This window comes from Aythya fuligula, chromosome 21 (assembly GCF_009819795.1).
Source record: "Aythya fuligula isolate bAytFul2 chromosome 21, bAytFul2.pri, whole genome shotgun sequence".
NCBI lineage: Eukaryota > Metazoa > Chordata > Aves > Anseriformes > Anatidae > Aythya > Aythya fuligula.
This window is the reverse complement of record NC_045579.1, coordinates 1437988-1460000: the sequence shown is the minus strand read 5'-3', so window position 1 is coordinate 1460000 and position 22013 is coordinate 1437988. Positions and strand designations below refer to the sequence as shown.

The window sequence follows — 22013 nt, the reverse complement described above, 5'->3', positions numbered from 1 at the left end:
TTTAAAGATAATGATTGCATAAATTTAATTAATGCATTTTCATGCTGCAAATGGCCGTTTTGTAATTAATGTATCTGGCCTCGCTAAGCATGGGAGATCACATCTCCCAGCCCCCCCCTCCCTTCTCGATTCCCCCCTCCGCCTCTCGTTTAATGAAAGACAGAAAGCAGATGACAGAAACAATTTGTCAGCCAGTACGGGTGTCAGATGCCTAATTGGTTGCGCTGAGTTAGTGGAAAGTAAAGGGGGAGAGGGTCGAGGCTGGGGGGGTTCTTTCCTCTTTATCAAGGCTTCAGGGTGGGTGCCTGTATCGGTGGGGGGCGCGGCGAGGGGGCGAAAGTGTTTCTTGTTAATCGATGGAGATTAGGACACAGATTGGCTGTGGCAGGGACTGGGCAGTGACAAGAAGGGGACAGGAGAGGCTGGTTAACACCCGTGCAAACAAGCTGCCATATCTCACAACGTGTTAAGTCCCGGCAGCGCTGACAACACCAGCGGTCCCTGGCTGTGACGGCTTGGGGAGAGCTTGGAGAGTGGCTCGGCAGCCCTGGGCACAGTTCCCCCCTTTCAACGTGCACCCTTCAGAGAGGGCCAGATCACACCCTCCAGCCTCACTTTGGAATTGAGGAATCGAGGCATTGGCAGAAAGTTTGGGATCCTGGGGATGGGGGGGGAGGATGAGGGGCTGAGGCCATGGGTAAAGCAGAAAGGAGCTGGTCAGGATGTCGAACCCAGAGCACTGCGCAGGTCTTACTTGCCCTAAGCTTTGCTCTGGGTTCAGATCACTGTCTCGGTGTAGGATCCTCAGAAAACCCACACGTTCTGTCTCCTCCCATGCCTGCCCCATTGTGAGGTTGCTTTAAAAAGTGCAAGATTAAGCAAAACAGGAATTAATGTATGTTCCATCTGGTTCCTGAGCTTTGTGGGTGCATTTTGGTCACTTGTCATAAACACCACAACCAACTAACTATCCCCATGTCATTATGTGGGAAGCAAAACCTCCTTCTCCATGCAAGAAGGCCCATGAGTCTGAATCTTGCTGAATGAGGGAGCAGAGGCTGCGAGCCCCCCCCAACCTGACTCCAGCGAGGACTGAGCATCGCGACCCTTCAGCCCCCCCAGAAGGCAGCAGGACACAGCACAGGCTATCCAAAGTCACGGCCAGGAGAAAAGCAGAAATGTGTCTCATTTCTATGGTCTAGGCAACTCCCATGTATTTATCCCAAGCAGCAGGCAGAGCAGGGCTGCCACCTCTCACCTTACAAGTGGAAAAATGAGCCCAATAAAGGCCGATAACTTGAGACTGCACCAAAGTTTATGGGGGAGCAGGAATTTGATCATCCCAAACCCAAGGCTGATGTCCTCATTCCTGACAGCCTTGCTTTGTACTAAATTAAGCAGAGAAACGAGAAGAATATCAAAACGTTAGATGCTAATTGCTTAGTGTCTCTACAGGACTCCCCCTGGCAATATAAGAAAGCTTTACAAAGGTGGGAACAGTTTCATCAGCTCTCACTGACACCAAGAAAGGTGATAGGCAGAGAGACATGGGGAGAAAGAGCTAAGAATAGAAAATGTTGAGTTTCCATACTGGGCTCTGATCACATTTAAACATGCAGCCTGTGGTAATAAACATACTACTAAGCTTCTGCATTACACTGCAGGTCCCTTTGTAAGTGGTTTACGAAGGGTCGCTAGGTGATGAAAAAATGTTATGAAAAAGATAAACAACCGTTTCTTTTAGATGAAAGAAAGACTTTCAAATAGCATAAATGGAAATGGAAAGGGAATGGGTGATGGATGCAAGTGAAAATACAAACTTTTGATTTTGAAAGATCAAAATAAAATAAAGGCTGCAATTTGTAACAAAAGTATATTTAAAATAAAATATCCAATTGAAACAATTTTGTCCCTTTGCTTACAACAGAAAAAGAAACTCTCCAGAGAGCGTTGAATGAAATGGCACTATTCTGCTCTTTGCAAAATGTCCCAGCAACCTGCCCCCTCATCCCTGGTCATCTCAGTTACCCACTCAGCTGCAGGGTGAGCCTGTTACAGATATGTGACAGCATCTTGTAATCTGAAGCCATTCTTATTGCTACCTATTTCTGCTGCAGTGACATGGAATTGCTGCAGTCTAGGGGCATGTACCACTGTGCAAGACCCTGCACAACACAAGAAACAAGATCCCAAATCCTCAAAATGGCAGATGTATCAGATCTGGGGACTTGCTATCTCCCATCAAGCCTGGCTCTCCTACTACTCACACCCCAAGAAAGCAAACTCAGAAGAAAAAGAAAGAAGGTGAGGTATCATACCCCTGAATCAATTCCCCTGCCCAACTCTAAGAAGCAAAAAATGGCCTAAGATGCTGCAGGTAAAATGGAGGAATGGGAATTACTAATCCCTGCTGAAAATTTGACTTGCACAGACATTGAAGAAATATTCAGCATTTACTTCTTCCCTACACACGGCATACTCTCTCCCCACCACAGCCCAGCACTGTCCTGTAGACTCCGGTATACACCTAGCTTTTTCCTTCTGGTTTATATGACAGGAGAGCAAATCACTGGGCAGGGGAGCTCTGTGCGGGAGGAATATGGTCTATTGTGTATTAAACAAATGCTAAATGATTACAAGCACCATATTGGCAGAGAAAAAAGCAGGCTGCGGTGAGTTGTGCCTGTCACATCACTGCTCCTGCTTGGCAAATAAGTTCTAATGCCCAATTGGTATTTATTAGATGACATACAACAACTGTCTCATTAAATCAGGGCTTGAGTGTAGGCCGGAAGTCTTAATTTAAAGTGTCACAAGCTATTGAATTCAGATGCCTTAGACAGGAGGAGAGAGAAGGGAAGGGAAAAAATGGGGTTTAGAGAGGTAGGAAGCAGTAACTGGTCCTAACCCACCTTCTGAAATGGGTTGTGATTTTGATGCTGGTCTGAGCTCTGGTTCAAAAAATATTTGTTCTGCATTTGCTTTCTCTCTCTCTCACTCCCCTTTACATGCACTTTCAAACTCTCCCCCTAATAAACGGTTGGGCACCTTTCTCTGTGCTTTAAATGCAGCGTCGAAAGCAAAGGTTAATGCTGGAGATTGCATTCCAATTGAAAACGCGGCAACCGGTAAATTTGGTTTGTTTAGAGTGGAAATGCTTGAACTGCTGTAGATGGGTGGCGGGTGCGAGAGCATGGGGAGAAGGGGGCGGGAGGCGCTCCACGCGCCCCGGCTCCTCTCCGGACAAAATTAAATTTCAAAGTTTAATGAGTTGCGAAGGGCACTGGATTAAAAAGCCTGGTCCCTGCGCTACCAAAACTGAATCTGTGCGATGAAGAGAGAGAGAGAGAGAGAAAAAAAATCCCACCAAACCCAAAACGTCAGGGAACAGAGCAAGTGAAAAATGTCAGGGCAAATTGCTCTTGACAGTGTTAATATCTGCACCTCATAGCAATAATTACATGTAAATAAATAGTGAAATAGCTCTCAGCTGGAGTCTGTACTCCGAGTGCAGATGCCACTAACAGCCAGCTGGGGACCTTTCACTCTTCGACTGCCATTTTCCCCCCTTTCTTCCCTCCCTCCCTTCATTTCATCTATGCCAGAGCTGCGAGCGCAATTGCTGGCAACTGCAGGTCTGTTCGCAGCCCTCCCCCCTGTCACAGCACCATGCTCCCTCCCTCTTCGTGTCGCCCTCCCAGCCAGGGGCTGCAATCGGCTGTCAGGGGAAAAAAACATGCTGCTTTTAGCCCCTTGCAAGGGGAAAACAAGCTTTCCTGGATTCACGTCTGGCAGTCATGTGAGTAAAGCTGAAGGGATGAAAACAGCGTGGCTGGCTACCCTTCCATCTCTGTGGGCTCCTAAAAACATCAGATGGGATGGAGCTATCTCTTTCAAGCACTGGGATTAAGTTCCTCATATCACCAAGGTTGTCTATATTTCAAAAGAACACTGGAAAACATGCGGTTCAGCATCAGAATGCAAAAAGATGCTTCATTTCCACAGGAGACACATCTCCCATTGCTATCAGTAGCATCCACAGAGATTTGTGAGCCTGAGCTGGCTCTTCTAACCTTTGCCCATAAGAAAAACACACTTGTATAAGCCCACATCATTCTGCACTTCTACAAACCCCCGTCACTCCTTCCTAGGGCATGGCTCACCACAGGGCATCATGCAAGGCTGCTGTGACCTGAGCAAGGGGGAAAAAAAGCCACCGCACCATCAACAGCATTGGTGAAGGTGGGCTGGAATCCATCTCTTGCTTCCCCAGGCTCTGGAGATTTGCTGGCAGCTTAAGAAATCACAAATGATGGGGAAAGAGTGAGTATCACCAGACTATTCACCATCACTTCCATTGAATAAAGGGAGTAGGGGTGAAAACCAAAGTGCACGAAGCGTTGCTTCACTCGGTGGAGCATCGGCCTGCGGGACTCCTTGCCACACGAAGCAGCAGCTGTGTGGATCAAAAAGGAGACTGGAAAAGTACATGGAAGGAAGGTCCATTGAGCACTACTAGACAGAAAAAACACCTTTTTTTTTTTTTTTTTTTTTTTAAGGAAATTCCCTAAGTGAAAATAGCGAGAGACCAAGCAGTGCGACTACCACTGTGCTCTCAACGGCCCCGATGTAAACCTTCCCACCACCTCCCAGGCCCTTCACTAATACAGCCAAAGAGCTGCAGGTGTCTCAGCAGGGAGGGTGGAGGGGAGGACTGCGGAAAATAAACATGCAATTGCATACAATTATGCAGTTACTAAAAATGGAAGCATTTGTACAGAGAAGGCCTTTTGGGCTAGAGCAGGGAGCTTTGACTACACCCAAAGTCTCAGGTGATAAGGTTCCTACCTTAAAAGTCTAAATTTAAGCAAGATAAAAACCCTGTGTCTCTGTTCTCAGTCGTGGAGATAACAACCTTCCCCACGGAACCGTGAGAAGAAACACATCCCAGGATGATGAGATGCTAAGATATTACGATGAAAGTCTTAGATAAAGCTAACCTCATTATTGTAGTCCCGTTTTCTTCTACTCGATCAATTTATATCTCTGTACCCTCAGTTTAGCTCCCAGCCCTACAAACCAGGGCCTAGTTATAAAGCCACAGGGCCCCGCTAACCATCCAGCAGACCCATGCTGCCTACTCTTTGCTGGAGGAACTGCAATAACTTGTGGTCTGAGACAGCAGCAAACAAGCCCACAAGGTTAGCACACCCAAAGGGGGCAGGAATGGTTTCGCCCAGCCACACAACCCGACACCCCAGCACCCAGGGGTTGCTGCTCCTCTTGCCTGGCGGGTCACCCCGAATGAAGTTGGTCCCACCACCAAAAGGTGACGTGCTCTCCCACCAAACCAGCATCACTCCAGGGCCAAGCTGCTAGACCAAAGCAAATGAATAAAAATAACCTGCCACTGATAATAGGGAGATATTCTTAGTGAACTACTGCCTTGTGTAAGGGAGAAAAGCTTTGAGGGTTTTCCTTTCGGCTAATGAAATTCACAACAACACCCCACACTGCACTGAGCAACAAACACAGCTCCATTATTTGGAAAACAAATATGTTCTTTAGAGCTTCCTGGTTGTCAAACACCTTTTTGTTTAGCTCAACAACTAATCCACTTATCGGAGGATAAAGCTGCCAGTGAATCACCAGTATGATAAAAGCATGCACAAAATTAGCAAAAATTTGCCTATGGCTCCTGCACATTTAACAAACACCAGCTAAGAGAAAAATGATTTTCTTTTTTTTTTTCCTTTTTCCTTTTTTTTTTTTTTTTTTTTTAATAACTGAGATCCCCAGGAGAGATTCTGTCAGATACTGGCTTTTATTTTGCTTGCAGTTTTTCTCCCCCTCTCTCTCTTTCCATATAACCCAAGCACTGAGGCAAGGAGATGCTGGGAGCTGATATCAGATGCACGGTGAAATTGGAGGTATTTGAATAAGCAAGAGATGCAGACAAGCAAAATTTTATCTTGTTTATTGTTATTATTTCATTAAAAAAAAAAAAATAGTGCTCAGGCATTGGCTGCTTCTCTAGGACCTTGGCTGTGCTGGATGTTTTCCTGCTCCTGAGGCTGTAACACCTATAGGACACTGGATTTGTCCTTCCCTGCTCTTCAGTGTGGACTGCAGCCCTTTGGGATTTTAGCTTCTCCTTTCTCCTGCATGACAGAGCCATGTGAACTCTCCCTGTTATGTGGATGAGGAAAGGTTGGGTAACCAAGTTGTTCACAGGGGATATACTTCTCAGAACTTCCAGTCCTCTGCTACGACCATTAAGTTACCATCCCACTCTTAAAGTCTTTCACGGAAACCTTCACAGGGACCTCACAGAGCATTAACTGGGTAAACAGAAGTTATCTGCCCTCTGAAATTCACTCAGCTACATAAACCTTGGGAATTCTCCATTACAGATGTATGCAGACATGTTCTTGTGAGATTTCCAACATTTCTGGGCACAGTTATAAAGCAGTGTATGTGAAAGAGAGAATGAGAGAAAGAGAGAAACTGGGAATGAGAGCTCCTTAGCACTGGAACCTAGATAAAGAGGGTTTCTCCTGGCCAGGAGGAGCGAATAAGCCGATGCACGGAGCAGCAGCCAGACCTTGCACCACATGTTACACACAAACTGCTTCAGAGCCCACCAAGGTAAAATCAGGTGCTGAGGATGCTTCCTTGATCCCAAATCCTTATTTTCCTGAGGTAGTATCAGTTTCAGCCAGACATTTGCTGGACACTGTAGATGAGCAGGAAGATGAGGTTAGTTCAGGACTGAATTGCTGCAGCTGAGCTGAGAGCACTGGGGGCTTTGAAGGCTTCTGGCTGTACTTTCTGAACATGCACCTTTACTGGAAAGTACCACCAGCACCATGAGTATTGAAGGTGCAGATCAGCAACTGTTCCAGGCCATGGTGCCACTGCAAGAGCCAGAATGGAGAGTGCCTAAAGCATCTCAATACCTTCTTTTCCTCCACCAACTTTGCCTAGGCTTGAACAGGACCACAGCACATGATGAGGGGATCATTTAGGGGAGCTGGGAATTAATCAAGAGGCACCCACCTGTCAGGCTGGTATCTGGAACTAAATGGAAACACTTGCTAGTGCTTGACCTCTCGCCCTCCAGACAAGCCTGCGGCTCTTGAGTGGCTGGAGAAACCCTCTTGTCGGGGCCACAGCTCTGAGACCCCAGGTGAAATAAAGCAAGGGGAGCAGGCAAGGAGAGGTGTGGGAGCTGGGTTATAAGAGGTGGAGGAAGCAGAAAGAGGTCATAGCTGGTGGGGCTGATGCAGGGACCAGCAATCTTTTGGCACTGGTGGCAGAATTCAGTCAGAGAGCTGATGAATGACTTGGATGTGATGGGGAGACAAAACAGCACACAAGGGGTTGGCCAACAAGCCAAGAGCAAGAACTGCCTGAGGCTCAGTGCTGTAGGCAACAGGCTGCATATTCAGAGATGCTGGAGACAATTAAAGTCAAATACTCCCATGCCTTTCTATATGTCCCCTGGATGGGCTTTGTTTTGGATGAGGTATATCAAATGCATCGGTGTGGGCTGTTTAGCAGTACAGCACATGTTTCAGTGTTAAATCAACCCTTCTTGTACTTAACAGAGGCCAAAACTGTACTGACTAGTGGTCAAACCAAGGCAGTGCTAGCTGCTAAACAGCAGAAGAGAGCCCTGAATGCCTGCCAAGGGATCTTCAAATACCAGTCCTAAGGTATAGGATTAGGACTTAGGACTTCAGGAGCATCTGTGTAAACACCTGAGGGAAAGGAAAGGACAAATGCTTCAGGGAAACTAGCCTTCTCCAGCTGTTCAATACTGAAGAGAGAAGAATATGGAAGAAGATCTGAGCCAATGCATGATGTGTTGGGACATCTTATACTGGTGACAGCATCTTATAAGATGTCCCCTGGACAGAGTTTATACTAGAAGCCTCCTGGAGCTGCAACATAGACCCTAAAATTCTCTACATGAAAACACTTTACAAATGGGCACAAAAATGAAAAAGGGAAAGGACATTCATGGGAGCTGGGCAGAGACTGAGAGCTAGGACAGCAGCTCAGAGCAAGGAGTTGATTTGCTTCCTGAGTTTTAGTGAGCCTGTGGTCTTGTGATGGGAGTAAGAGGACAGAAGTGGCTGCTATGGGAACCAAGAAAGCATTTTCCACAATTGGTCCTGCTTTTTCTTCTCCATTGCTCCAAGCAGCAATGACTGTGAGGCCCCAGGGAGAGTTCTAAGCCTCACTGCACTGGGTGCTGTACAGAAATGTGGCTGAACTGCATTCCCTTGGGCTGAAAGCCTGGAGGTATGGATGCTGCAGTGAGCAGTGCTTTTGTAGAGACTCATGCATAGAAGAGATGAGGAAACAGAACACAGCTCCAGCCAATGATGCAAAAACATCTGGGGGATGGTATGTGGCTAAATTGAACGCCCTAGGAGTGCCAGCCCTATCTGGTGTTGAAGTCACCCTGCTTCCTGGGAGAGAAGAAGGTGCTGGAAAATCATGCCACACAATGACGGAGCAAATGCCTTTAGAAGCAGGCAAGACAGCGTCACATTTTGCTGCAATACCAACGATCCCCTCCAGCCCAGCTCTCCTGCATCAGCGACCTGGCTCTCACCACTGCTGCCCATTTTTAAGGAGCCCTATGTCCCCTTGGAAAGTGATCCCCCAGGCCACCACTGCCCCACCTCCTTCTCCTTGCTGCAGCCTGCGTGTCCCATGGCAGGAGGTGGTGCCCACCAAGGTGCCTCCTGCAGGGCACAGAGGTGCCAGCAGCACAAGCAGCCCCCACAGCTTCAGTAGAGCTGTTGGACCCACATTCCCAACAGAGTTGCTGAATCCTGTGCTGGCTTTTAGGTCTGGGGAGACCCCATGTGGCTCCTAATTCGGGGCTGGATTTGTGCTCAGCTGCACACTCTAATCGCTAATTAAAGGTTTGCCATCATCCTCCAGCAGCTGTCAGTGTCCTACAGGTCGATCCCCAAGCAACACTCTGCTGAGCCAGAGCTGCCGATTGGAAAGTTCATTGTATGGGCAGTGTCCAACCCCTTCCCCATCCTCAATACACCAGGGTATTTATTTCCTTGTAGAAAAGGGTTGCAACATCAGACAATGCTCTGCTTTGCACCATCTATTTTCCCCTTCTTGCAGTCAGCCCACAAATATTTCTTGCTTTCTCCCCTTGTTCATTCTTTTTTCTTTTTCTTTTTTCTTTCTTTCTTTTTTTTTTTTTTTTTTTTTTTGAACGAAAAAATGTTATTTTGTGCCTCCTGAGCCTTGTCGGCTGGGCTCGGCTTCTGTATCAGCTGGAGGAGCTTATGAGCCTCGTCTCCTCGGATTTAGACTGAAATTTTGATTTTCTGCCGCGCTCAGATAATGTGGAAATCCTGTTCCCCGATATTTACTGTTTATCAGTGCAGCACAGCGCAGTTCTGGGGGGAAGGGAATCTCCCCCTCCGTGTCTCCCCTCATCCCCTCCACCCCCCATCCTGCATGCTAATGGAGTTTGACTTTGGAGCAGACGCTACAACAAAAGCCTAATTATGGTGAGTGGAGGGGACAAGGAACTTCCCGGCAAAGAGGCTCTGCATCCCTGGGACAAACCCTGATCCGTGTCCCCATCACCGGGGCCTGCCAGAGCATGGGGCTGTTCCCTTGTCCCATCTGTGACCACCGAGCCATCTGTCCCTCTCTTGGCCCACTCCTTGCAAGGCTTTGTCACCTTGGGCGGACCTGAGGTCCCCTCCAGCTTTATGAAATCAAGGATGGGGGAGTGCAGGAGCATGGCAAGACTTGCCACATCCGCTTTCCCCCTGCTCCTCACCTGGATTAAGTGGTCTTGTCTCGTGTCTCCAGGTTGCCCTGAGCATCCTGGTCTATTGGATGAGCTCCCTCTCCTTTCACATCACGTTTGTCCCAGAAGAAGCCCACGTGTTTGGGGACCCTCTGAGCATTCCGTCTGCAAGCGCAGTCTCCTTCCAAGGCACACATCCTGCTCCCCGTGTGCCAACACACACACCAAGCCCCGCGTCCTCCAGCGTGGATTAGTGTTGCTGAGCCCTTGCAAACTCATTCCTGAAAGGAACCTGGAGGCAAGAAAGGGAAGGGGCGGGGGGGGGCACTTCGCTGCCTGACATGAACTAGGCAAGAAAAATAAAACAATAATAAGAAAATCTGGGGCTCAGCAGCAGGGGAACAGCTCTAAGGACCACTTAAGTGGCCAGCGGTGCATAATGCCTCACTATTAATGAGGCCTGCTGCCGATCCCTAAAAGGATTGGTTATTGTCAGATAATGTACAGGGTTTTCTCTTTGCCCCCCAGCCCCTCACGGGGAAAGCAGGCATTTCCCTGTGGTTGGGATTGAGCTGAATAATGTCCTGGCCACCTGCAAACGTGCTGGGCTTTCTCTGCAACTGCATAATTAGAGGCAGGAGGGTAATGCAGCATGGAGAAAGGAAGGAAAAAAAATGGGGAAAAGAGTGTTTTTTTTTAAAAAAAAAAAAAAGGGAAAGGAATGGAAAGGGAGACAGGAAACTTGATAAAGCTCAGCTAGGCGCTCTCTGTTTGCACTGTTCTCTATACAGCTTGGCTGTTGGCTGGCTCTTCTGGTTTAAAGTGACTCCACTTCTTATGGAAACGGAGAGGCGGTATTAAAAAAAAAAAAAAAAAAAAAAACAAGACACAGAGAGCTTCCTTATCTCATGGAGACAGTTGTCAGGAATCACTTTGACTGAGTCGTTTTGTCTCCATGCTTTTTTTCGCTGTCAAGCAGGCCTCAGGACATGGATCAAAGGAGAGGCGCTGAGCGCTCGCTGAAACTTCTGATCCCTTCTCGGTACAGACGCACGAGTGGCAGACAGCTCTCCTCCACATCAAATGGAAGGAGAGAGGAGAGGGAGGAAGAAGGGAAGGGAGAGGGAGAAGAAAAGCTGGGAGAGAGACAGAGAGAGAGGAGGCTGCGAGGCGCTCTCTGCCGCTCCAGATCTCAGGGGACAGACAGACAACACCAGCCTTTGCTTTCCCTCTTTCCCATTTCTTATCCAGAGCATCCCCTTGCCAGTGTCCCCCCAGAAAACTAACAGTAACACAGATATTTGCCCCAAACTAACAGGTGAGCTCCCCAAAGGAGCCTCAACCCAGCTGGCCCCAGACATCAGTGGTTCCCAGACCAAGCTTTGCACTGAAGCAAGAATCAGTGTGAGAGCTCCCTCCTGCATTGCACGCTTGGATATCAGTTTCAGCTCCTGCACTGGTTTGGTGAGTGAATTCCTACACCAAAACTACCCCCTGGGTGTCAGCCTTGCCTCCTTCCCTTCAATCTCTAAAGCTGGTCCCAGCAGTTTTTCTGTTTTTGCCAACAAGCAGTTCCCCACCCTTTTCCCTGTGCTGCTCACGATTCCCTTTCAGGTACTTATTCCCTGAAATAAGATCCCCCTCATCTCCAAACAGGATAGGCTTAAGGGCTGACTCCAGCTTACTGCGGCGAGCTAAGACCCTCCACACCTTTGATCAATTCACTCCTCGCACACCCTAGACCCTGCTAGGATTTCTGCTCTTCAGCCCTCACTGTAAATTGATCTGGTGCACGCCTGTCTGATGGAGGCAGGGAGCAGCATCTTGCATCTCACCTCACCTCCACTGCTCTGCAAGGAGAAGACCCCTAGGTGGCACATTCCCTACAACTCAGCAGCCCCCCCATTATCTCTCTGCTGCACACACGGCTACATCTTTTCGCCTCTGCTCTTCACCCAAACCTTCACCCAAACCTTCACCCAAAATGCTGCAACCTGGCTGTCCGCAATCCCAGCAGCTGGAGGGCTCTAGGATGGGGGAAGGCCTGGGTTTCCTTTATCATTAGCACATGTAGATGGTGAAGTGAACAGAAAAAAAAAACTGTACTGCAAAACAACCCCTTTCAAAAGGCATCCCTCAGGCCTGGGAAAGCTGGAGGTTGTGGCATATCCCCCTAACCGTGCACACCTGTGGTGGTAGGCTGTCCTGCCTCCTTGCATCTCTGCTGTTCTCTCACACCCACCGAACCCAACATACTTTCCACAACCCCTCTTTGGGGAAAAAAGAGGAGGCAGGTTGGGCTTAGTGCCTGACCCATTGCAGAGCTCGTAGCTGCAGATTTCTCCTGTCATAGATGGCTTTTCACAGCCATGGCACAGCTGGAGCACAGCTGTTACACCACTGCCAGACTTTAACAGGCACACAGAGTGCATGGGCACGTACGCTGGTGTGCACACAGTGTGTACACGTGGGACATTGATGCCCTTGTGCACACAGGCGTGCGAGCACATGCACGTATGCCCCTGCCTCCGAGTCCTTATTATTCCTTTTATTGCATTCCTCCCTTTTAAGCTTCCCCTCTATTTCATGTCCCTCATTCCGGCGCTGCCTTTCCCTGCTGCAGTCCCTTGATTCCTCTCGCAGCTCAGCACCAGCTCCCCAGTCCCTGGGTTATTGCAGCTCTTCGAGCCACGTGGCGAAACACTCGCCTCTGAATGCCAGAGGTCGCTCAGAAATGCCTGTCACCAGGCTGGATGCTGTATTAATTGCTAATCTCTCATTTTCTCTATCTGCCCTGCCTGCCTTGTCTCGAGTTCCCTTATTAATCATAAAGCAGGGCAAATCCTGCATTTGATTCCTCCAAGTCTGTGTCTGCCAGCCAAGTCCCTCTCACCCTCCCCGGTGTGGAGAAGAGACAGGACCCAGAGGAGAAACATTTCAGCTGAGTCGGTGCAACAGAGCTGAAAGCCCCAGCAGCCCTGCTCAGCCGTCAGCAGGAATTACAGCCCCGGCAGCACCCACCCGGCTTTCACTTTGCTCCCACCCGCCTGTAAAATGGGAAGCTACAGCACAGGGCTCAGGTAGGAAGGAGTATTTAAAGATTTTAGGGTACAGATTTTCACGTCTTAGCCTTGGGTGTCTTAAATACATGCTCCCTGCTCCTAAGTCTGGGGGCTTATCAGACATTTTCACACCTCCCTGCATTTATTCCTCCTGTTGTCACTGGTCTCATCATTCTCCTCACTTCCCCCCTCCCCTGTATTTCTTCTCCTATTTCCTCCTTATTCCCCTTTCTCCCCACTTCATCTGTCTCTGATACCTGAGTTTACCAACAGCGCAGTCCCAGGGGCTGATCCTGGGCCATCTGAAGTTAACAGTGAAGCTCCTGGCAATCTCAAGGCTCAGGAGCCGTTTGCTCTGAAATCCTTTGGTGTTTCTCTGATTTCAACATCTCAGTAATACACACAGAGAACAATGTCTGGTGTGGAAACCACACAGGAACAAACACCACCGGTGCCACCCAGAGCATTAGAAGTAGGGTTAAGGTAATAAGATACTGTTTTAATTGTTTCTAATCAGTTTTTAATGGGACCAGAGCATCCAAATAAATCAAGGAAACTCATGAAACCTCGTTTGCTACACATCCCCAGTGAGGGCTAAAAGCAGTTTCTGCAAACTTCCTTGCATGCAGAGTTATGTGACAGTCAGGTGTAAACGGCATGGGTGAAGATAGTTTTACTGCAGAGGAAAAATGAACAGAAAGCATTTTGGTGCCTCAGATATCAATTTTCCCCCTCCCATCCTATTCCTCTGTTTGCAGAAACAAAATCATGAGGAATCAGGCAAATAAATACGTATCTATTTTCACACGAGAAAAATGTTCCGTTCTCCCCTTTTGCCACTGCTTGGAGCAGAGGCGTCTAACTGACAAGAGCAGATGGGCTTTGTTTGGTTAAATAAAAAAAAAGAAGAAAAAAAAAAAAAAAAAAAAAAGAAACTTTAGTGGAAAAACCACCAGCTTTCCTGGGACACATAGGTTAAAAGTTTAGAGAGACGGAGCTGCATTTGACACTGAGCAAGGGAAAACGCCAACGCAGTCTCAGCAGAGCCAGTTTCTCCTGGAGAGAAATCTGGAACCCCCGTGCCCCTGGCAAAAAAGGACACGGATTTTAGCATGCGTTTGCCTCATCCTCCTAAAATCCTGCATGCAATCTGTCACAAGGTTGTGGGGAGGCTTCTTTGGTGAGGTAGAGATAGGGTGCAAAGAATAATCGTGACTCAAAATAGGGACAGAAACCATCTTCTGAAGGAGAAAAACTTTATTAGAGGGAATCACAGTCCTCTGGAGAGATGGGGCTGGAGGGGGAACTCAGAGGAGGCAGCATACGGGGGAACAAGGCAGAGACTACATGGAAAAAAACCTGGAGTGGAAAAGGAGTGGTAGGAGAAAAGGAAAGGAGAGGTAGAAAAGGGAGGTAGAGAAAACCGTGAGGAAAGGTTAAAAAAAAAAAAACTTCTGTGGGGTGGCACCCAAGAGCAATAGAGGTTAAAGAATATTAGAAGAACATGTTCCTACACTAAGATAAGCCAGAGAAATGAATCCTTATCCGTCCAAAACCAACCCTTTAAAATTCGAGTGAGAGAAGGGTCTCCTTTCAGGGAAACGGGGAATCCTTAATGCTTCCTCCCTCAGCAACTGTAATGCCAGGATGTTCCCAATCTGCTTTGAGGGATGGAAAGATTAAGAATAATAAAAAAATTGCAATAAAATATGTGTGAACGAGGGGGTAATTGTGGACAAATGCAGCATTCAAATTCATTTTTCAGCTCTTTTACACACCATTTCAATCTTATTTTCTGCTTGTTAATGAGATCTTGTTGGTTGGGGTGGGCACGGCTGCCCAGTATCGCTTGGGTAATTGCACATAATTTTCTCTCTACTAGTGATTTGCATCAGATTTTTTTTTTTCTAATTCTTTGCTATTTAAATCCCCTTCTCCCTTTCCCCCTCCCCCCCAAATCTCACCCTCTCCTCCCCCTCTTTCTTCCCCTCCCCTTCTCCTGGCCCAGCAAGACTCATTTTGAATGCTTATTATAGGCACAGTGTCTCCAACAACAAAAAAAAAAAAAAAAAAAAAAAAGGGAACTAGACAGAAAGGATCCATGTCACTGAAGGAAGCAGCGCTGTCTCTCTGGAGCCAGACACCACGATGCCTGCTCCCATCTCGCCAGCTAACATCGTGTCCTTCCCAATTGCCAGTTTTCCCAAAAAAGGCTGCAGCTGGCTCTTCTCACACTTCTGCCAGGACCAGCGTGCTCCTGACAAGGATTCAGATGATCCCTAATCCCACTCCACTGGGGCCGAGGAAAACATTACCCTGGACAGTGGAAAGAACTGGAGCCCTGGGATGATGTCAGGAAATGTGAAACTGTGCTACGCTTGTGTAGACTAAGAATGTCCCTGAGTTTAGGACGTAAAATTTCAGGCAGAGCCTGACCTGTGCCTTTAAGGCTCCCTCCAGGAATGGTGATAAACCTGAAATTGTAAAACCTGATTCCAACCTTCAGTCTCCAGCCACATTAACTCTCTGTGCTGACTATACTGCCATTACACTGGGAGTGAACTTGCTCATAGAGCAAAAAATCCACTGAAAGCCCCAAGAAAATTAAAGCAACAAATATGAGATGATGAACAAGTTTCTCTTGGCTCTTAGTGTTTCTGGAGGTGTCTTAATCTTCTGGTGATCCTGTGGGTTTGCTGAAAGAGTCAGTGCTCTCAGAAATAACATGGTATGAAAGCACAGGAAGCGCCTGACTCTTAACTATGCCTCAATATATTCTTCAGCTAGACAGTGGCCATTTGCAATAAACTAATTATCTTCTGCTTTTCAACAACCCCTTGCAAGACCCCAACATGCTACAGTGAACAAGTGAATCAGACACATTTGAGATAATAGGCCAGGAGCTAAAAAGGAAGCAGAAATGTTAGGAGGGGAAGCAGTGGACAGGATCCTTCTAAAAATGTGAAGACATTTTAAGAGGCAGAAGAGATGTACTAGAGAGGAAAGTAGCCCAGAATACAATATGACCCTACTTCTTTGTTGTTTAAAAAGCACCCAGGGAATTGCCCATCATCACAAACAGCAGAGGCTCAGTCAAACGTGGCCCTCATTTTTCTCTTTGTGTTGACTTGTAAGGTACTAATTTACTTTATTTCCTTCCACCTCAGCCCACACTGCATACCGCTTTCCTGAAAGACCATCAGGCAAATGTTGATCTGAAGTTATACTGATTTTACCACTACAATGAGCCACTTGTCATAAACTTTACAGCAGCCACAGTGAGAGGCGAGTCCCAGCTAGCAAAGATCTGAACTTCAGAACAGTTGGATGCAAAGTTTGTTTTGCTGTCAGTGTGAAGCAGGACCTGGCTAAGTATCTCTTGGTGCCTGGCCTTGCTCTAGTTGGATTTGACAGGTATTCTCAGATAAAAGGGAAACGGCTCCTCTGTGGGATGAAAATGAGTTGGAAATGTTTAAAAGGTATTCATGAAATCCCACCCATCTCCACACACACTAGTTTTACAACCTACTCTGTTCCAGTGCTTTGAGAAATGGTGAGACTCCAGGGCCAGAAACCACCCACTGGATGACTGCTACCTCTGGTTCTCACCCTTTGTATTTAGCTTTGCTTCAGGCCTGTATCTCTTTGCTAAGTTTTGGCACAGGCATCAGCCAGCCAGGAGGCAGCTCCCAGCCGCAGTCAGGCCAGCTGAATCTGTGACAGCTGCTGCTAACCCACGCGACCTCTGGGGAGAGATGGGGACCTCACTGCTGCATGCTCCGGCTCCCTGGTACTGAGCTACTTTCTGCTAATCTGTGACTGCTGCAGCCACTGAGTGCACCCTGGCAGATGCAAGGTGACTCATCTGGCTGCAGCTGGCCAGCCTGTGACATACACATTCTCAAACAGGCTACGCTCAGAGCAAGATCTCTTTCCTACAAAGGCTGTCCCAGCACGAAGCAATCTGAAATAACTGCTCAGGTTACCCTGAGGTTTCTCACTAAGATCTGGGAAGGGGTAGGGAATAAAGAATCATGCTGGGTAGCAGTTTAATTGTGTGGGACTCTCCTTCGCACAACCGAGACAGTGTTCTTAGGTGAAGTAAAACATCATCATGGGATGAAGTAGCTGAACTTCCCAGATGACTTATTGCTCTTTGGCAGTCTCAGCTCTGGAATAAAGGCACAACAGCCTCTAAACTGGGGCAACTAGATGTCACTTCCGAGGAGGGCTTTAGAGATCCAGGAGCAGAATAGGACGAGGCACAAAGCTGTGCATGCTGCAGGCTGGAAAACAAGCAAGAAACGTGGCCATTTCCCATGTGAAGTTTGGGTAGAACTTTCAGCAACGTCTGCCCTTTCTGTCAGGAGGGGGAGGACTGAAGTGCATGCAGGGGGAGCGCACCGAGACTGCAGAGGCCGAACGTAATCCCCTTTTCTCTGTTGTGGGAATGGAAATGCCATGCTTCTCCTCTTGAATTTCAACTGCCAGCACCGAGCCTGTCTGGTGGATTCTGGCCGGGACACCCAATCCCAGGGTAACTGGATAGTGTGCTGAGCGGCAGCAAATGCTGGGAGCTCTTGACCTGGCAGGCCCCCACCCCCTTGTCAAACTGCAAAGAAATCTCCCTCCTGCTGCTGCTGAAGGATGAAACCAGAGAACTGTCTGTTTGCAGCTCTCAGACAAATTGCCATCATTTGAAGTTCCCATTTTTTTCTACCTCCTGACCACTCTCCTTCCCTGTGGTTGATATTTACCCCTGCAGAGAGCAAACAGATACCACAGATACTTGCTCAGGAGAATGGGAGGGTTGAGGTGCTATGGGCTTTACCTGTAATGCTGTGAAACAGCTGAATCTTATTGAGACCTCGCAACACTTACACACACCCCACAATATAGATGAGGATACTTCTGTATTTCTCGCATCCCTCCACTAGGAACAGCAGAGAGCTTAGAAAGGCAGGAAGTTGGCAAGATCAGTAAATATAAAGCACTCATAAAATAACCTGGGTTAGCCTTTTCATGCACAAAAGAAATAGAAGAATTTATATGCTGATATCTTGGACCTCGCATGATTAGAAGCATTAGGGAAATAGGAATCTCCCCTTCTTGGGGGTGCAAAGCTCTCTTTTCTTCAGGACTTCAAGATAATGTATCCTCTCTTTCCCATACAAAGGGCTTATTGGCTCAGGACTCTATCTTCCCCTACTCTGAGCCTGGGGGCAGGGTAATTTGGGATAGGGATAAGCACAGAAAAAGCATTGGTCTGGTCATTTTAATGAGTCTCTGACTTAGCAAGCAGGACTAGTAAGTAGATGATGAACCTACAGAAATGGAAATTGCATGATGGACTAGTGTTTGTGCAGCTTATCACGTGCATCTCATCCTTAACTTATTCTTCAGTTCTAAATTGCACTTGTGAAAATCTGAATTAGTCATGTGCCCTGGACTATCTAACCTGCAGCCTGCCTTTGAATTCCATACCATATGCTCATCTCCCAAGCCTAGTGCTATTAGAAATCCCTTGTCATAAAGATGTCTCCCTATTTCCCCCACAAATTACACTGTTTGAAGCAATATTCAGTCCTGTGCCAGTCACACTTTACATTTTCTATCTTATGACCATTCAAAGCTAGAAGTGGGATTTTTATACCATTTCAGAGAAGCTGCAAAATTTCCCTCTTTCCATTGACACTCAATGTTTGTTTTCACACTTGAGAGATCACAAGATATTGGACCTTAAAATCTATATACCTCAGTGATGTCCCCATTTATTGGACTCCTCTCTAAACAGTTGTAGCCTTTTCATTTCAGATACCTACCTCATTTCTCCTGTAGTTTCAAATTATTTTGTACTTCCTGTCTTAAATAGTGTTACTGGCCACTCTGAAACAACTGCTACAGGGCACTTCATATGTCTCCATATTTCACAAGTGACCGAGAACAAAAGCAAAACATATTTGGTACCCTTCCAGGACTGCAGACACCACAAGAATACAAGTCCTTGCTGTTATTTTTTAGTGTGCTTTGTTGCACTTAAAAGGAAATGTGTATTTAGAATATAGATTACATCAAGTAAACCAAAGAGAAGATTAAAGGCTCTATCTAATGAGGTGACAAAATATTAGAATTCTTATTCCAGGATGGTGATAGAGAGCAGATCTAGTGTGGGCTGTATTCTCAGCTGGTGCAAACCCTGACATCTCCATTGACTTCAGTAGAGCTCACCAACTGAGAACATAAGTCTGCTCCCATTACATCCACATAGCACGAGCTCTGCTCTCTGTATTCTCCAGACTTGCTGATGATGGAAGACTTAACCTCTCTACACTGCTGAGGCTCATTTCTCTGTCATGTGCAGCACTGAAAAGCTGTGCATGCAACTGGCAGCAGTCTGATAAAACCTGGGTACAGGGCCCTTCAGAAGGCAGCTGGGCAAGCCTTGGCGCTCTGTTCTGAGCTCAGGCAGGGATTTCAAAATCAAGGGTGTGATATATGGGGAGGCCGTAGATGTTGCCTGATATCCTTAAAACACACACACACTCCATTTTTTACGCCAGCAGATGCATGTGAAACGTATCTTTCCTCCTTTAAAGCTTACCTACATCTCTTATTCTGATCCTGTGGAAAGCATTTAGCAGAACTGATTACATGACAAAATATTTCTCAAAACTAAATCCCTGATCTACAAATCCTTATGTTTTAAGGAAAGTCAGACCCATGGCGTTTTCACAACTAGTGGCTTTCCAAGTTTCAGCCAGACTCGGACAAGCTGGCTCCAACTAATCTCTAGATCAGTGGTCCACAAATCATGGCCTACTCTAAAGAGTCTGAAAAAGGTAACTGAGAAAATCAAGCTTGCTGCCATTAGGCTAAAATCAACAAATGAAGGGCACACACCTGCACTGGAATTTTTCTGGAGTGCTGAGAAGACAAACACCAATGCTCTACATCCTGCTGTTTGCAATTACATTATGCTATCCTGAATACAGAAACTATCAGGATACAAATGCTCTGGCAGTGTAGTGCTGAGCTCAGGATAGATACTGCCGATAAACAAATTAACTAATTGTTTTAACTAGGCTGCCTCCAAGAATTCCTGACAATAATAATAACTCCCTTGTTTACCATAATTCATTGTGATAGCCTGAAGTCTGCCCTGCTCTCAGAGGATCTGGACCAGCCAAATACTGTCAGCCAAATAAAGAGAATGGAAGCAGGTCACATACCTGTGGAGAGAGGCCATTGCTAACAGGATTCATGTGGTTGGCAGGAGCTGCAGCATTCATGAAACTGTCTGAGTAGCTGGAGAAGCTGTGTCGGGCCCCATAGGCAGAGCCGGTGTCGGCAGCAGCGGCTGCGGCAAGCCCTCCCTGGTGCATGGTGGATGGCGGCAGGGGCTGGGGTCTGTGCACAGTGCTTCCCCCATCTGCGGAGAGATTGTTCAAAGGTCAACCAACAGTCGTGGGGTGGTATGGCTGGTGCTGCACAAAGCATGGACTGGTAGTTTGGCTGTCCTGATCTCAGCTTCTGTGTCCTACCATCAAGGTGTTCCAGGTGAACACAAACATGACACGTGACAGCACAAAATGTGCAAACCTGGGACGAAACGTCTGAATTTTCTCTTATTTTTCCTCCACACCAAGGGTGCAAATTCCTTTGTAAAGGCCAAGGCCAAAGCCGGCTAGAATTAGCAATACTCCTAGCAAAACCACAAAGGAAAAGGAAGGGAACCACAAAGGAAAGCCTATACCATGCTCACTTTGGACTGATGTGCTCTTCATTTCAAATCTGAGCAGGACAACAGTCATGAGACACACTGGTGTAGCAGAAAGGTCCATGAGACAGTGGGCAGGCCAGATCTGCCTGTTCTCCAGAGGAGAAAGCAGAGTCTCCAATGACTTGAGGCAAAAGCTGTCCTCCCCAGCTAAAGGAAAACCACCTACCTGTTACAAGAATCTAAGAGGAATGTCACAAATCAGAAAAGGAGGTGCCAATGGGATGAGTTAGGGCAAGGGGAGAGCAGGAGTGCAGGTGAAGGGGTGCTCACCTTGGGAAATGGTGGTTGTTGGGTAGGTGGAGTCCGGCAGTTGGTACGGGGGCAGCGTTGGCATTCCTGTGGGTGGGAAGCCCCCCGGCAGCAGGTGGTTGAAAGCCGCGAGTTGGTTCGCTCCTGCCTGTTTGCGCCATCTCGCTCTTCGGTTGCTGAACCACACCTGAGACAGGGACAGGAAAAAGTACGTGTGACTCTCGGAGCAGCTGTCCTATCACACCTAGACTGGGTTACAGCATCCTGAGTTACAGCACTGGCCAAAACCAGGTTCAAATTGCTGCCTGATATTGACTTTGAGAATGTTGGTCTCTGTTCCTTAGTTTCCTTTCTTTCAAGTGACAGTACTACTACTGCTCTGTTTCCTGGGTGAAGACACATGCATTTAAAATTGTGAAAGATACTGTTAAGAGCATGGGAGGGTGCTATCAGCAGTAGGGTGAGACGAAGAGGAAAAATTTAGCTTGTGTATTCTGAGACAGTCCATACCAAATAGATGCGTTGCTACCACCTGGCCATTCTGCCTTGTTATCTGACAACTATGTGAATTATGCTGAAGGATTATGTACCATAATAGCAACACGGCTGCACTGTTAGGAGGGATAAATAGACAGATTAGCATCATGGTTTCTATGTTAGACAAGCTAAATAGATAGAACCAGACCGGAGGGAATACAAGGTTTTCTTAGCTTCTCTGTACTGCAGCAAATCACTGTTGTCTGTATGCTAAGACATGCTCTCCTTGCAAGAGGCACTGCAGTGTGCACTAGCATTGTACTGCAGCCAATTTAAATCTCCATGCATTAAAATAAACTCAGTATTAATGCATGTGCAAAGCCAAGCTCATGTTTCCTACAGTGCTACTTTACCTGTAAGACGCTAGGAGAGATTTTTCTAAATGCATTTGTCTGCCCTGATGTGTTTTATCATGAGCAATCTCCCTTCTGGATAGCGGAAAGGGCTTCTCAAGCTGTCTCTTGGGCTTGGTTTACTTTATTTAATCAGAGAGGCTCTCAGGACCGATCTCTGTTTGGGGTTCAGAAGTATGCGGATAAGCTTTCAAGCCAGATGAGAATGCAGCTGCTGGACTTTGTGAGGC

At 47.2% G+C, this 22013-nt stretch overlaps 1 protein-coding gene across 3 annotated transcripts in view; it reads right to left on the bottom strand.

Annotated features, from left to right (window-relative positions):
- Positions 1-22013, bottom strand: part of PAX7 (paired box 7) — a 99313-nt gene that overhangs the window by 15773 nt on the left and 61527 nt on the right. For all 3 annotated transcript variants that reach the window (XM_032201520.1, XM_032201519.1, XM_032201521.1), the window contains exons 6-7: positions 20915-21080; positions 20094-20293 (exon numbers count right to left, since the gene is read on the bottom strand). In XM_032201520.1, coding sequence (XP_032057411.1) covers positions 20094-20293; positions 20915-21080 — 366 coding nt within the window. The remainder of the gene's footprint in view (positions 1-20093; positions 20294-20914; positions 21081-22013) is intronic.